The sequence below is a fragment of the Myotis lucifugus genome, unplaced genomic scaffold, assembly GCF_000147115.1.
Source record: "Myotis lucifugus unplaced genomic scaffold, Myoluc2.0 scaffold_119, whole genome shotgun sequence".
Classification (NCBI taxonomy): Eukaryota; Metazoa; Chordata; class Mammalia; order Chiroptera; family Vespertilionidae; genus Myotis; species Myotis lucifugus.
In genome coordinates, this window is record NW_005871167.1 from 395,101 (window position 1) to 412,605 (window position 17,505).

Sequence of the window (17,505 nt, forward strand, 5' to 3'; positions counted from 1 at the left end):
AGCCCTCGCTGGTTTGGCTCAGTGGATAGAGCGTGGGCCTGCGGACTGAAGGGTCCTGGGCTCGATTCCGGTCAAGGGCACATGCCCGGGTTGTGGGCTTGGTCCCCAGTAGGGGGCGTGCAGGAGGCAGCCAATGATTCTCTCTCATCATTGATGTTTCTATCCCTCTCTCCCTCTCCCTTCCTCTCTGAAATCAATAAAAATATATTAAAAAGAAAGAAGAGGTATAAATCTGTGAGATGAACACATGGCTGCATATTCTAGTAGGTGGACAGTGCAACTCAAGCAGAGTGAGCAAGAGAGAGAGTAGTAGAGTCAGGAAGTAATAGGGGAGAGTAGCTATTCAGAGTAAGATGGGAAACCGTGGGTAGGTTTGTACAGGGGACGAGATTGGACCTATGTTACAAAAGGATCTCACTGGCAGCTATATCCAGAAACAGGGAAACGAAGTGATAGGCCACAATACTAATCTGGACTATAAATAATAATCCCTTAAACAGGTAATGGCAGCGAGTTGTGAGACCTGATTAGATGTTGGATTTATGTAGAAGATATGTTCATTGAGATTAACATAAGAAAAGAGAAATCAAGGACTGCTGCAACCTTTTTTTGGCCTGATCAACAGGTTTGGGTGAGAAAATCAGGAGGTCAATTTTAGACAGGATAAGTTAGAGATGCCTATTAGGCATTTGAGTGGAAATGTTGAAAGGAGATTTATACATAGCTCTAGAGTTCAGGGAGGTTACGAATGGAGATAGAATTGTGAGAGGCATCCACTTATAAATTATAGCTCAATTCATGAGAAAGTATGAGTCACCTAAGAAGCAAGTGCATATAGAAAAGAGAAAAAAAAATCCAAGAGCACTCCAATGTTGATAGTTTAAGAAAATAAAGAAACATGAAAAATAAATATTAAAATGGCATGGTTAATAGCATCAAAGGAAAAACACAAGTGTGGTCTTTTACAAGTAAAATTAAGAAAGTGTTTAATGAAAGAGAGTGATGAACTACTGTATCAAATGAAAAGTCCAGTATGATTAGGACTGAGAAATGACCACTAATTTGATAACAGAGGTTTTAAAAACAGCATTTCAGATGAGTGGTGGGGGTAAAGAAATTCGGAAGAAATTAGCCATAATAAATCTAGCAACGCTTTCAAGAAATTTTGCTTAAAAGGAAGGAAATGGAATTGTGGCTGCCAGGAAATATGGGTCTAGAGAATGTTTCTCATTGGTCTTTTGTTTTTCCAAAGTTGAAAGATATAATATTATGTTTGTGTTATGGCTTGTAATGGAAACTATTGCTGTTGAAGGAGGAAGAAGAAAAAATTTCATCTGGAGGACAGTCCTTCAACAGGTGAACGGTAAGATAAAATGTGTGAGTAAAGGGGTTGGGCTTAGCTAGGACACAAACAATATAGCAGAGAAGGTAAGTATATAAGCCCAGATGTAAACAGGTGAGAAAATGTGGTAGTAGAAGCATGTGGCAGTTCTGATTACTCTGACTTGTAAAGGAAGTAAGAATCAAAGTTATCACCTGGGATGAAGAATTAATGAGAAAATGATAGTGTATTTTGTGACTAGGGATTCAATAAAAAATAATCATCTCATAGGAAGGGAGAGAGACTGGGGTGGGGCAACAGAATACAGTATGGTTACCAGGCAGCTTAAGGGCCTCCTTGAGATTACTGATCATGACTTTAAAAAGGCCAGTCAGTCTTGTAGCACATTTTCCTTCTGTTCCATCCAGCTGTGCAGATGTAGGCAAGGAGCAGGTGGAGAGCCAACTTTAACCAGCCTGGTCTCATCAAGGGATACAGGAACATGAGTGATAGGTATGCGAGTGAAACTGTATGCAAGGAAGTGATAATCATTGAATCTGATACTTGTCTAGGTAGGGAGGGTAAAGGTGGCATGAAAGGAGCAGTGGTAAGTGTGGCAGTATTAGTAGATGCATAGTACCAGTGGAGTTGGAGGGATAGTAGAGCTGGGGTACTGAAGGAAATGGGCTGGAAGATAGTAGTTGGTAGTAAAGAGTAAGATATTAGAAAGTTGAGATTATGAAGGTTTGAAGTTATTGGTAAGGACAAGTTTAAGAACACAAACATGGGAATGAAGGTCTCTATGAAGAGGCATTAGATGGTAGTGATGGTGACGATGGCAACGATGATGATGATGATTACTATTTCATGCATTCCTTTTGTTATTACAACAAAATATCTGGGTTAGAGTCCACAATTCCCTCCCATTTTGTAGAGAAATCACTAAAGCTCAGAGAGGATAGATAAGATGCTTAAGGAGATATTGGAAACAGAAAATTTCTAGGTCTGCCTGGCTTCAAATACATACTTTTCTCTATTTTATTTTAGTGACATCAGATGTTCACACTATCATGACTGGCTCTTTTGCATAATAGAAAGATATATTTTTATTAGCATGAGAACTATGTGCTCACAAGAGTATTCTATTTCAAGCAAACAGAGCAAATTCATAAATATGCGCTACAAGAAAAAGTAAACATGGCCTAATAAGAAATTTTAGTCAACTATAAGTACATAAGTAACAACAACGCAAGGAAATTCTAAACTAGGACAAATCTATTGTCCTTCCAATTCTGTGCTCTTTGACAATGATGCCACAATGGATTTGAGGAAATATATGGTTATTGCACATTATCCCAACCTGGAGATTACGAGAGAAAAGAATAAAGTATAGTGGTAGGAAGTTCTTATATAATTAAAACATAAAGTAAGCAGAAACATGAGCTTTAAAGTCAGACAGAGGTTTCCAACATTTCCTTGAAAGATTAACATGCTATCTTACTCTTAGTAAGTTCATAATTCAACAATCTCCAATAAGGATGGATTGACAAGGAATATACATTAAATACAGTTGTTTCTATTTATATCTAGATCTATCATTCATAAATTTATCAAAACTTTATTTGATTCTGCTAAAATTTGGTAAAATTCATTTTTATTGGGATCATAAATTCTATTGAATTATTATTCTAATATAAAATTTATCTTTTCAGAATTCTCTCAGGCCCTACTTTTTTTGCTCCTCTCTCACTGAAATTCCAATATTGTGGAATTTAGTTAACACATCCATTCATATAATCAATACCCTTCAGGACTTCATACTGTTTTATTATATCTCTTCTTAGACTTGGTATTTCTATTCTGTAAAGAAAAAATCTAATTTGTCTGTCTTGATAGTAGAGGTTTTCTCTATTTCAAAGACAAATACAAACTCACAAAATATGTTTCTGATCAATTTCACTTCTCTGTTTTGAATTTTCTCTGGTTGAATCATGTTATCCTATGTGGCGCTCGTTTTGTGCACAAAATATATTAGAATCTCTTAAAAAACTACACAGCCATTCACAGTTAAAAGATAAAGCAATGGTTTCTTTGCAATTACAATGGATTTTGCAACTCATTTCTCCACATATCTGACTAGAGACCCAATGCATGAAATTCGTGCAAGAGTAGGCCTTCCTTCCCCTGGCAGCTGGCACCAGCTTCCCTCTGGGACCTGGGACCCAGGCTTCCCTCGAAGCCCCAGCTTTGTCCGGTCTAATAAGCATGTTTCGCTTTTATTATTATACGTAGCTTTTCTCAGCCTACTGCATTAAAAACAACAAAAAATGAGGAAAAAGAAACCTAGTAGAGCATAAAGCATGGACTAAAAGTTAAAACATCTAATTTAGACAATTTCTAGAAGAAAGATAGGTAAAATGCCATCTAAGTAACAGATGAATCTTTTTATATCTATAATCTTTTTAGGTTGAAATCTATGGCAAAGTAGGTATCATCAAATGATACTTTCCTTTTTAATCCCATTTTTCCTAGTTTCCACACTGGAGATGCTGTCCAGGTCTTTGGATAATTTTGAGTTTTCAAAACAGCTTACATAAGCTCAATGGTGGGACATTACCTTAATAGAAAATAACATACATAGGTGTGGATGGTAAGGATGTTTGCCCAGATAACTGTACTGTTCTTTCTTATTGAGATGAAAAAAAACCTATAGAAAGTGCAGAAACATATTTTTTATATATATATATATATATATATATATATATATCACACACACACGAAAAAGAGCGTGGACATTTTATTGATAATAAATTGAAGCAGAGATGCATGAAGTAACATGATGAATGACTCAGCTAGTAAGTGGCAACACCGCAATCTCAACACAGCCAAATCCAATTCCATCGCCTATGCCACTATTCCACTAGGTGACAGTACCTCTAGAAGGGGAGGGAGGCTTCTTTTGTTTAGGAATTTAGTTTTAAAAAATCAGTTTTTCATCTTCACTTCAAAACCAATGATTATGCACTACAAAGAAATAAGTGAAAGGAACACCTCTTAGGAAAAATACAACAAACAAAACAAAAAACAGGTGCAGTTGGAAGGTCATGAATGTTACGTATCATTGAAGTAAAAACAGTTAGCTAATTTAATTTGGGCCTTATTAAATTCATCCTATGGTAAATAAATATTCACGACTTAGCTAACGCAACAAAAAGTATTGTCTGAAACCAAGCAGAAATTCAGATTCTTTGGGAGATACTCTTCTGCCACTATTACTGACTCCCCTGGGGAGCATGAATGCTGAAAGTATTTTAAAGATAAAGCATTTCTACTTTCACACTTCTACTTGTGAAGTTTATTTCTTCACAAGTAGATAGAATTTTTTTAAAAAATCTATATATAATAATTATTCATTATATATACACATCTATAAAACATTAATGGCTGCTTCATTCATTTTACCTAAGAGAATAAAACTAGTCAAAGAGACAAAAGAAGAGGTCACACACATAAATTTAAAATACAAAGTGAATAAAAATGGTTTTGTTTTTTTCTCCCACAAGCATATTTTGGAATGCTAATAGTATACATGGTCCAGGTTATTTTGCCAGGGCACATAATTTCTTCCACAAGCTCTCATGAATTGCCTTAAGCTTCTAGTTCAGTTGTGTTTGAAATGATATGGGAGCCAACTTTAGGGAGCAGAGGTTATGCTGCCCTTGGAAAGCTTATCCAGTTTCGAAGACAGATCATGTCTGATTTAAGGAACAGCTCTAGTAATATTTTGGCCACAACATAAAGGTATTTAATATCATTTCTTGACAGGAGCAATGTTCACGAGAAAAGGTTTAGTTTATTGTATCTGAGTCACCTCATTAAACTTGTTTTTCTTTTTCTGAAAAGGCAAAACTAACTCAACATAGATGTTTTCCATGTACTTTAAACTAATCGTGAAATACTTCTTGGACCCAAGAACCATTTGGAAGGTTAATGACAACCTCTAAGTGTTCAAGGACACTCTAAATAAGGTTATCAAAATTCATCCCTTTGCATGTTTCTGATAGAGAAAAAAAAAAAGTTTGTCCCAAACAACAAGGATCAAAGAATACCCAGACGCTTTTAAAAGTTTCTCAATCTTTAGATCCACGTCCACTCTTTGGGAGATCATAGAAGTCTGCAACACTGAGACAGACATGTTTCAAAAATAGTTTCCATAGCCCAGTTCTTGCCCAGAAGTCCAATAAGCAACCATCTGTTATTTGTGCCACAGGGATTTCACAACTGTCATTTCCACAGCACATACCATTTCATTTTCCCACTGGTATTAAAACAGTTTGCACCAGTTGAGGAAAAATCTCAAATATTTTTAACTTACTGATTTCTTTTCTCTTAATTAAAAGGACTAACGTGATGCTTTCATGATTTTGGTCTATAGATGATTCTTCTGCTTCTATATCAATGTAAATCATGAATATTGGGTTTCCTGGTGAAAGTTTAGAAAAATTAAAAGAAACTCCAAATCACTTACACATACAAAATGTTTTTCCTTTTGTTCCCCTTTGTTCATTACTCAGATTTCACTCAGAGTCTTATTTACAGATAGTTTTACTCATCATCTGAAGAGATCAGGTGAGTCTGAAGTATTTCCCTTCCTTTGATTAATGCTGTGTCCTCATCCTTCAAGTTTAGTTCAGAGCAACATTTCCTGATCACTCAGCTATAAGACATTCAATTTTTACATAGTTTCATGGCAACGACTGTGTTCCTTTACTTGTCTGTATCATAAGTGTAATTAAGTAAAGGTGAAAATATCTATTTCAGATCATGAAAGCACAGCCTGTGTCTGATGGCCTGTTATGGCTTTCCCAGACCCAAGCCAGTACCAGGCACACTGCAGATGCTCAATGCCTATCTGTAGGGTAAATAAATGAATGAGTAGGATTATATAAGGCTTTCTCCCCAATTAGTATACTGGATTACTTTTATATCCCCACCTCTGATGATCACAGATATTTGAGCAATAATTGGGCAAAGCTAGAGTATCTGCCACAGCCAGAAGCCTCGCCCTAACGTCTGACCTATGAACCCTACATCTGCATTTGTAATTCTAACCAGATGAACAAATTCTTGCTCAAGAACAGACATTTGGATTAAGCATTTAGAAACTTCTCTGGAATAGTGCAATTACTCAGCCAAAGTCATTACTGTTAAAACAAAGAAAGAAGGGTATTTCCAGCTCTGGCCAGTGTGGCTTCTTTGGTTGGAGCATCATACTGCGCAACGAAGCATTGTGGGTTCGATTCCTGGTCAGGGCATATACCCGGGTTGCAGGTGCATATGGGAGGCAACCCATGGATGTTTCTCTTTCATATAGATGTTTTGTTTGTTTGTTTTCTCTCCTTCTCTCTCTCCCTTCCTCTATCTCTAAAATCAATTAAAAAATATCCTTGGGAGAGGATTTAAATAAAAGGGTGGGGGGAGGCCGGATTTCCAATTCTCTGATATAACCCATGAGACTTAAGTCACTCACAGTATATAAAATCATAAAATTTCTATTTTTATAAGGTCCTTTGAAAAGTTATTTAAAAACAAAACAAAACTCCTGTTGCATATTCTCAATTCTAATAGAAATGCTGTTTGAGGGAGTGTATAATGGTTCCTTCTTCTGAAAGAAACATCCATAGGATAGTTTTCAAATTAACCGATATAGTTCAAGAAAGTATTTCATGCTAGATGGCACCAGGACCCCACATATATCTATCATATATCTATTCTACTTAGTTAAAGAAGAAAGGACTAATAGCAATTCACAGAGTACGAAGGAAATTGAAGAAACCAAGCTTGACACTGCCTGTATTTGTCAGCTAGTGCTACCATAACAAAATATAACAGACTGAATGTCTTAACAGAAATTTATTTCTCACAGTTATGGAGGTTGGAAGTCCAAGATCAAGGTGCCAGCAAATTTGGTTCCTGGTGAGAGCTCTCTTCCTGCCTTGCAAACCAGCTGCCTTCTTGCTATGTCTTCACACAGCTCGTCTTTGGTGTGTGGCATAGAGAGAAAGAGATCTCTCTCTCTCTCTTCCTTGTCTTATAAGGCTATCAATCCCATTGGGTAGGACCTTACTCATGACCTCATACAACCTTAATCACCTAAAAGCCTATCTCCAAGTATAGTGACATTGAGAGTTAGGGTTTCAACTTATGAATTGGGGAAAGGGAGGTACAATTCAGTACATAGCACTGGCCAAATCACATTAATAACTCATTGCTCCAATAGGTACACCATTGCTGCCACCAATGGCCATATACCCCCACAGCTGATACCACAAATCCTGTGGCTCCAAACATTGACACCACTTTGTGCTGCTTTAGGATCATGGACTATCAATAACCACCTCATCTGAGGCATCTGTTTCTACACATCAGTAGTTTCTGAATCTAACCTGGCCTTGCTTCACTATGTTAATGGGTCCTGGGTGCCTTAGGTGCAGGAATTCTGAGAAAGTGAACTTCTAGCTTTTTACCTGGGAAATCAGGAAAGTTGGGAATCCCCCAAACATAGGAAGGATTTTTAAAGGCATACAATGGCCCCAAGAGAATGACCATTGTCCACTTTACCACCTGAATAGTAGGATGCATAAGGGAAATGTTATAGCAAATATGAGTAAAGGCCCTGGGATTTCTTTTAGAACTAATTATTGACCTATTTATCTCTTACTTTATCCTGTATTTCCAAACTTTATTGGTACAGGTTGCCCTAGTCTGACGAACTATCTTCCTTGCACCCAATCTTTGGTTTTATTCTATAGTGGTTAATATCAAGATCAACAACAGCCAACAGGAACAACTATCAGGAATCAAACACTAAAAATTCCTAAATATGAAACTCGGTACTTTATGTACATTAAAATCCTGACATTATAATTTCTGACATAAACAAGGTCACCCCACTGGAGAAAGCAGAGGGGAGAGAGCAATGTGATAGACAGAAATCACTGGTGGGGGTTGACCTGGAAGATGCTGGTACCTATGCTGCTCCTTTGATGTGTTTTCAGGAACATTTCTCATTAGACCTTAGGGGCTTTGAATCAGGTTTCTGTTGTTTGCAACTAAAACACAAGTGCATAACATATGTAATGATATAATAACTTAGTTTAGAGCAAGTAGCATTTTTTATAAGTTAGTAAGTGAAATGTTCGCACTCTAAAACATAAAAATATTTCAATAAAGTTTCTTAAATTGTTTTCTGCTGAAAATAATAACATTCACTAATATCTCAATATTATTTGAACTGGATTATCAGCCCTCCGTAGGGAAAGTACCTCCTGGAAAAGTTTCACAGGGCTGAGCATTCTTGCAATCTTGATCCCTACCTCCTCTCATGTTCCTGTCTGAGAGAGAGAGACAAAGAGACCTTTAATGGTAGAAAGCTGCATGGGCATGATTTGGTCCCTAATTCTGTGCCTTACTTGCCTCTCATTTTTATTCCCAAGAAAACTGGCAATAATAATTTCCATTTATAATTCCTTTTTCACTTCTTGAGATACTGAAGGCTTCCTCTTCTTTAACAGAGATTTGAAGAAGTAGCACACCTACAAACCTTCTCATGACATAAGTTAAATGAGTAAGGTCATCCCATAGTCTGTACTAGTCCCCCCTCATGATTTACATAATTTACTAGTATATTGTAGCTACACAACAATCTAACCCTTCGTGTTTGTATTGATCAGTATAACCTAGGTTGTTTTGCATAGTACACCGCAGAAGCATAATACAAAATGTTTCTTACTCATTCAAAGTATAAGTGGACCCAGGACCTTCCCCTTGTAGCCATGTCATATGAAATTAGGCTGCTGCAGTAGGGAAGAGGGAAGAGGAAGATGTATACCAGTTGGAACTGCCTTGTCCGGGGGGGGTCCTATATCCCTCCACTCACAATGCATTGGTCAGAACCAATCACTTGGCCTCAACCTACATGTAAAGAAGCTGCAAAATACACAGAGGCCCTGGATGAATGGTGAGCATAACAGTTCCTGACACACTGTACTGTACTTCCTAGGAAAACTTCAGCAATATCTGTGTTCCTGGATGAAAAAAAAAATCTACTGTGGCTTAGGCATAAGAAGTACCCAGCCTGCTTGCCCAGGACTGTCCATGTGTACCCAGTTCTCTCTAGTTTTTGTGAAGCTAAGATGAAAGCCTTTGGTACCTCAAACACAGGAATGGAATAAAATTTTTTATCATATCATCGAAGCTAAGATACAGCCCTATATGACTTACTTTGTCTCCTTTATTCTGAAAAATATTTAAAGCATAAAGCAAAATAATATAATACATTTATTTAGACTTTAAAAAGAATAGGAAAATACACATTGTATATTATGGTCACCAACCTCCTATGCCTAAAACTTTTTGCTTCTTGGCCTCCAGTAAAATAAGCCCACTGGTCTAACACTCGGTGTCCTGTGTAGAGCAGTGCATCATGAAACCATCACCCTTGCTTTAGCACAACTGGTGCTCACCACTCACGTAAAACAGAAGAGTAAGTTACCAAGAAGACAGGGCCAACCCCCCCTCTCCAAAACGGCTGAGTCTTCCAAGTCATAACAAATACATCCCCAGAAAAACAATATGCGGTCCTCACAGACACTGGCAGCTCCAAATCTGTATTCAGTAATTATGTAGCTAACCCCTTTCACATTATCTTCTGATAGAGTAACAAAGCTAAAGATTGCGCTAAAAGGTAATCCTGTGTAATCACTGTTTACAAAATAAATCCTCATTTCCATTTAAAACAATGTGGAAAGTTTGAATTTTAATATGTTCCCTACCTCTACTTAGTGCTTTATTAATGGGGTGACCACTCTGTTTGACCTATTGCTGAAATCCGTTAGAAGTTCAGGAGACCATATGGACAAGCAGATGGGTTGTGTAACTTAATGCCATTACTCTAAGAATGAAGTAAGGGATAAACATAATTTGCATTCCTGCCCATCCTTCCCGCATACATATTATTAGCTTCATTTTTAATGCGGCCATCAGAAGGGAAGATAATACCTTGCTACCAAAGCCCAGATGCCAACTAATTACTACAAGAGACTCCAGCCCTGACATCATAGGCCAGGCCTCTGACCACACTCCATCTTACCCAGTGACCCCACTGTGGTGATTAATAGCTTGAGTACTAAGCCCTAATGAGTGTGTCAGATCTTAGATGTTCGATAAGCTAATGCAATTAGCATTATGTTGAATAGGATATTTTAGTCACTTGGTAGAGAGATTCATGCTTTATAGTAAATTATATGCCTTTTCACCTTACGGTCTTTGCATTCATTTTATAATCATCATTCTAAAAGGCCTCTATAAATAGAGACCTTTCAAATATTAAAGAAAAAATAAACACATCCTACTTTCACTGAATGGAGAATGACCGTTGGGATATCAAGCTCTGTCTAGGTCTCACTGGATGCTACAGGGAGCCTGTATTTCCCAGAAACCTCAAGCCCTGCCTCTAGGTAGGGAGGTGTAAGAGTTCTAACCAGTGGAATGTGTGCAGAAATGACTTTTTTTTTTTCCTTCCAGATCTGGCCCCTAAAATATCGCATTGATCTTCCATGCTGTCGGCATTCATTCTCTGTCCAGATGGAGCAGATTTAGGGACACTACAAATCCTTACGCAATGGCATAGCCACTGGGTGAAACACTGCCTGATAATGCATTGCTTGAGCAAAATAAACTAGTATAGCCGCAAAGCACTGGGGCTTTGAGGTTGTTTGCTTAAAACTAATAAAGTCAATTAAGACTTGACTTAATTAAAAAGTTATATAATTTTTTTCTTGCTTATGAGTTCATCAACAATCTACTCAACATGAAATTATGAATATAAAGGACCTGAATTCTAAATTCAATAGAAATGTTAATTCACTAAAGGAATCTGTTTCTGTTGTATTAAAAAGGGGGGGCAACATATCTTAACATTAGCACATTGTGGAGCTCAGGACAAGATGACTTTGTGTGTTGCTCTAGCAAATCATTATCAAGAACCCTGACCCCTGGGATAGAGAAAGAAAACCTGAAGCACAATATCTACTACTTCTACAGTCATCAGAAATAGCAGTCATAAGCCTTCAAGCCACTTCCAAAGGAGGATCTCAGAAAGTGTTTTAGAAGAAGAATTTTTCAATGACATAGCCAAATAGCATTTTAAAGATACCTATTGTTACTGGGGGAAAATGCACCAATTTAACAGAACCAAACGGGTAAGGGAGACATATACTGAATTAATGTAAAATTGCTAACATACAGAAAAGTGGAAAACACACACACACACAAACACACACAGGATTACTGGGGGATCAAATTTTTACCTGGTGTACAATAGACAATATACTAAAGAATAATTATTATGTCACTAAACAAATGGCTTTGGTGGGCAAAGGCCTGAATTAGGTCTGCCATTTTCTTTAGGTAAAGAGGGAGACATGAGAAAGGCAGAACAGCACAGTGATGAAATGTTTAGGGTCTCAGTTTCTATCTGCCACTAATGAGCTGTTTGACTTGGAAATACATTTTGTTTTCTCTCTATGTCCTCAGCTATAGAATGGAGAGAAGTTAATACTTATTTTATAGATTATTAAGAAGATTAGGTCATATGACACACAGCAAACATTTAGAGAGGTCTTAGCTGAAATTTAATACTAATAAATATTGGATATTTTTACTAATGATATAGTTTGATCACTATGAGCCATGTTATCCTCACTTGGAAAGAAACAAATTCCACTAGATGATTTGTATGAGTACTTTAAACAGTGTATTCTGAGTTTATACCTGTCTCTTAAAGTCACATATGCCATTGAAAAATGAAAACTCAAATCTAAATATTTCAATAAATGACTTAAAAAAATCTATAAGACAGTCTGCTCTGCTGTTGAAATTGATTTAAAGAAGATAGGTGGCATACAAATGCACTAATTCATTTCTATATATACATATATAATATTTAACATTCAGAAACGACATGGTACTTTGATTTATTCATTATCCCTCATGAATAATCCTCATTTGAATATGAAATGTAACAAGATAATTGTCAGGCAACCATTTAAATTTTAAAGTGTCATATTTAATGAGTACAGAGATAAAGAATTATTTCAATCATGCAAACCTGAATGGACCCAAAAGGTAGATAATCACACTCCATTTTCACAGCTTAAGGTGAAGTACTTCCTTGGCTTATCAACTGTCAACAACATTCACAGTTTCTCATTCAGGAGAAAACATTTCCACTAACTGTAGCAATCGTAAGAAATGATACTAACACTGTAGTCTATAGACTTTATTCCAAATTAAATGGACCCTTAGAAGGTCCATAATTTAGTAAATCTTAGTTTGTACAAAGAAATCCTCATCCAAACAACTATTCTAGTAAGACTCAGAATGATGTGAATAGTTTATGATATTGAATCACTAAAATTATTAAAAATTCCGTTCCAGTTACCAGTTTAGTTGATTTTAAGTGGCTCATATGAAAACAGGGTTTTACTATACCAAAATGCTACATGCACAACATTGTGGGGTGGACGAATTGTTTTCTTAATCCAGAATTATGTTTATTCAAAAGAACCTTACCTCCTGCATACATTACAGCCAGCATAATGGATGATATCCATGCAATTTCACTGTAGCTAGTGCTGAATATTTGCTGAATTTCTTTGAAGAATACTGTGATGGCTTTGGGGAATGCGTATGAAAATCCGATGGAGATAAAAGACGCTGCAACCACTACCCAGCCCCATCCTCCATCAGGAGGCGGGTGTAGTGGTGGGCCACCTGCAGGTGGTGGCATTTCTGCTCTTCTCTTTGAAATTCAGGTAACCTGTATTCAAATAATGAAATACAGATTTAAACCCTATTTTCATTTTTATATTTCACTCTTGATCGACATTAAAATAAATAGTATTTTCCAGTTATAGCTACAACTATATCATCTTTCATGAATATTTTTAATACCCTGGTACTCAGAAAGTTTTCAGAAAATGAACTTGAATAATGGAATGAGGTATGTAACTTTGACTGCTATGTGCTAGGACCTGAAAGCATTTAATTTGTTTATGGAAGCAAATATTACTTGAAGAGAAGTTAAGATTTCAGATGTGTACTGAAGTACCAACCAAAAAAAATAAGAGCCATCTCAATCTGATTTCTAAGTATAAACAAAATGGAGCTAGCATCACTTAAAACTGAATATTTTTAATACAAAATGTTTGAGTTTTTATATAACCATTTATTGAAAAAAATAACTGAGGTTACTTAAAAATATTTTAGAACAGATCTGTTTTCTAAACCTATAAGAATGCAATTCCAACTTGGAATTGCATTAAAGTTTACTTAGGTCATTAAAACCATACAATTTCTAATCTTACAGGTTTAGAAAATTTTTTAATGAAAGATTATACATATTTTTTGTAGCAATGATATTCTCTTAGTCAAATGGATAGTACTTTATTGTTTATTAAAAGAAAGGTACTGTCAAATTACAGTGGGAAGGCTGGGGAGTGTTGGGGGGGAGGTAAGAGATCAACTGAAGGACTTGTATGCATGCATATAAGCATAACCAATGGACACAAGACACTGGGGGCGGGGGGGCAGGTAAGGACATGTTCCGGGGGTAGGGGAGGCTGAGGGAAGGTCAATGGGGGGGGAAAAAAGGAGACATATGTACTACTATCTGTAATACTTTAAACAATAAAATAAAATAACAAAAAAAGAAAGGTACTGTCTTTTTGGATATGCTGAGGAACATAACTGTTTGCTTTATGGTGTAGGACAACCCACTCTCCTGTGGAAACAATGATCACACATAATTTCATACAATTGATATTAAATTACAAACAACTTTGTTCCCTAACACCAATGTTTGTTTGTATTATGCAACTTTACTGAATCCACTGATCAGTTCCAATAGTTTTTGGCAAAATCTTTGGGTTTCTGTAAACAGAGACAATTTTACTTCTTTCACTCCGATTTGGACGCCTTTGATATTTTTTTTCTTGTGTAATTAGTCTGATTAGGACTTCCAGTATTTGATCACCATTTATTTGCCCTGTTCTACTAATTGATACACGCTGATGACATGAAAGATTTGAATGTCTTCAGGATATTTACAGTCTGCTTTTGTAATAATTTTTGCTTTCTTGGCAATATCCGAAATTATCTATATATTTAATTTGAATTTTGGCTTATAGCACAGGAGCACTGGAAATAATATATTTTTAAAAGTACTAATACTTAAGAAAGAGAAAAAGAGACGTTGTACATGTGGGTTAAATGAGCTGGAAATAGCAATCGACCTTTGAAAGTTGTCTGAAGAATATGAATTTACATATTAGTGAAGTTTGTTAGTATATTTTAAAGCACTCAAATTTCTTATTGTTTGAAAATATCTTTTTAAAAAACATAGAGAATACTAAGGAAATACCAAAGGGCATTTATGTGGGCATCTACTTTATTTTATTACCAGAGTGTAAAAATAATTATGAAATTTAAAGTCCTGCAATTTCCTGCTTATATAAAGGAAAAAAATCTTTCATTATTAATTCATGAGCTTAAACTCTTGTTGCTTTTATTACATCTGCTATAGTAAACACTTAAAAATACAACTGGATTATTTATTTTTCAGTCATTTCAAGAGTCATAATAACATTTCTAACTAATTTTAATTCTACATTTTTAGATAATCATATCAAGTGAATAATATTGAAATTTACTAATATTCAATTATTTTATAAATATTAATATTAACATTTACTAATGAGCTAGGTTGATGTTGAGATTTCTATTTTACAGATAGAAATCTATGCTCACAGAAAAAGTGAACTCATTGCCCAAACCCAGAGGTTATGGTTCGATTCCTGGTCAGAGCACATGCCTGAGTTGCCAGCTGGATTCCCAGTGAGGGGTGGGCAGGAGGCAGCCAATCAATAATTCTCTCTCATCATTGATGTTTCTATCTCTCTTTCTCTCTCCCTTCCTTTCTGAAATCCATAAAAATATATTTTAAAAAAAGAAAAAGTGAAACCATTATATGATTGAACTGTTTTTTTCTCTTTGTACAATTTAGCAGTTTGTCTTAGTATATGATCTTTTATTTTCTATTTCCAGCATATTTCCTTAATTTTAATTATAACCGCATACTATAAATTACAAGTCACTATTTATATACCTCTTAGCACTTCTTTATCTCCTACCTGTTTTGTTTCTTCCATATAAATTGAAATCTGATATCTTAACTAAATCATTGCAAAGTGAACCCAAGACCAATTAACCCTTGAAAAATTATACTTTCAAGTTTGTCACCGGTTCATTATTAACAACTCTTGAGATGACTAATAGTCAAGGTCCAAATCATACACACTCATTGGCCTCATTTATTGTCCCTTGCTCAATTCTATAATATTTTATACAACTTATGGCTTTTATTTGTGGGCATAATCAAGAAAACGGAGTATAACTTTACCTGTTGACAGATTCTCACTTGAACAGACTTCTTTGGTTTATACGTGGACTTGGTAAGTCCAGTCACTATTCCTCGAAGTATGGTATTTGGAGGCAATACAGAGGGAGAGAGGTGGAGCAGACTCCGGATTATCTGAAGAAACAGAAAACACGGGTTACATGTATAACTGAGTTCTACAAGCCTCATTGGAGCCACTAGCGATAACTCGTTCCAGTACATGGTGACTAAGGTTTAATAATGAGCAAAATTGAATAGACAGGATTGGGCAACAGTAGATTTGCAGTTGTGAGTATGCAAAACACAAAGTTTATTCATGTATTATTATTTATTAATTTTGTATTATTTTCCATATGAACAACTGTAAACCACTTTTGCCTCACCTTGCATGCATGTATACATATATCTAGGTTTATATTTCTTTGCCAATCCATTAAAAGGATAACTAAAGTATGAACAAAATGATTAAATATGTGCATGAGAAAAAATATAAAATGAAGAATTAGTTTTTAAAACAATAAGCAACAATAGATTACATATCCACCAATATGAGAAGGGAATTTGTTGGCATTCATTGAGTGTAATTCAGTTAAAGAAAATATCCATTGACAATGAAAATAAGTAGAAAGTTTAAAAGAAAATTATTAGAAATACTATCAATAATACACATGAGACAGACAAGGTCATGAGAAAGAAAAGTATTTTAGGAATCCTCTGATTTAGAATTCAAACCTCCTAATCAAGTCTGGGCGGCAGATGAACCTGCTAACCCTCCCTAATACATCAAATATCTTTATTTCATCTTAAATCTGGTGATGACTGTATAGCAGCTAGTCCTTAAGAATTTATTTGGTTTGGCCCAAACACCCCCTTGCTTAGATTAACGCTAAGAAAAAGTCAACTCTTTCTATTACATAACCAGCTGCCTGCCTTACATCAGGGCCACCTGACCTGAAGTGGTGAGTGAAAGCTGACCAGCCACTAGGTCAGATGAGGTTGGTATGAGAGGATGAAGAAAGTCTGCGTTCTAGTAGCCAAGTCAGTGAGAAACTGAGGGGAGGGTCTAGAATGAAGACTGGAAATTAGAAAGTCATGGATAAAATCTGAGAGATAAAGCCAAAATTAAAGTTTTAACTTGTGCTGAGAATGATGAGCTCACCCAAATGGGCCTCCTAAGTCTGGGTCACAGCAGTGGGTACAGGCTCACATCCTTGGGAGCCTTGGTGAGTTTTTTAAGCCAGATAGCTCAAGCATAGCAGCTCCATTCTATCCCAAGTAACAAGCACATCCACAGGTAGGAAATACATTTTCTCTCTGTTCCCTCTGGCAGAGAGAACTGGCTTGAGTTCAGGGCAAAGCCTCAGAGGAAAGCATGAGGCATTCCTAAAAATTGGGCTCTGTCCCTCCAGTCTATGCCCGATTATCATTATGGTTTATGAAGGTCCACACAAGGATCATAATAACAGAAATATTGACAAGTCCATGTTCTAAATTCTACAAAATTTTCACAGCACCTTAACCTAACTAGTCTCGACCAATCCATATCTAGAGCTTTTCCCCCCGGTAGGAATGGCAATAATAAAAGATTTTACATCCCTTTCTCTACATGGATTAATATAGTATATTTTAATATACAATATAGTATATTTTAATACACATTTATGCA

General features: G+C 36.0%; 1 protein-coding gene across 1 annotated transcript in view; it reads right to left on the minus strand.

The window, feature by feature from the left end:
* SLC16A7 (solute carrier family 16 member 7) overlaps positions 1-17,505 on the minus strand; it is a 136,104-nt gene that overhangs the window by 40,697 nt on the left and 77,902 nt on the right. Inside the window, exons 2-3 of the mRNA XM_006093527.3 lie at positions 15,843-15,974; positions 12,956-13,202 (exon numbers count right to left, since the gene is read on the minus strand). Coding sequence (XP_006093589.1) covers positions 12,956-13,172 — 217 coding nt within the window. The 5' untranslated portion in view covers positions 13,173-13,202; positions 15,843-15,974. The remainder of the gene's footprint in view (positions 1-12,955; positions 13,203-15,842; positions 15,975-17,505) is intronic.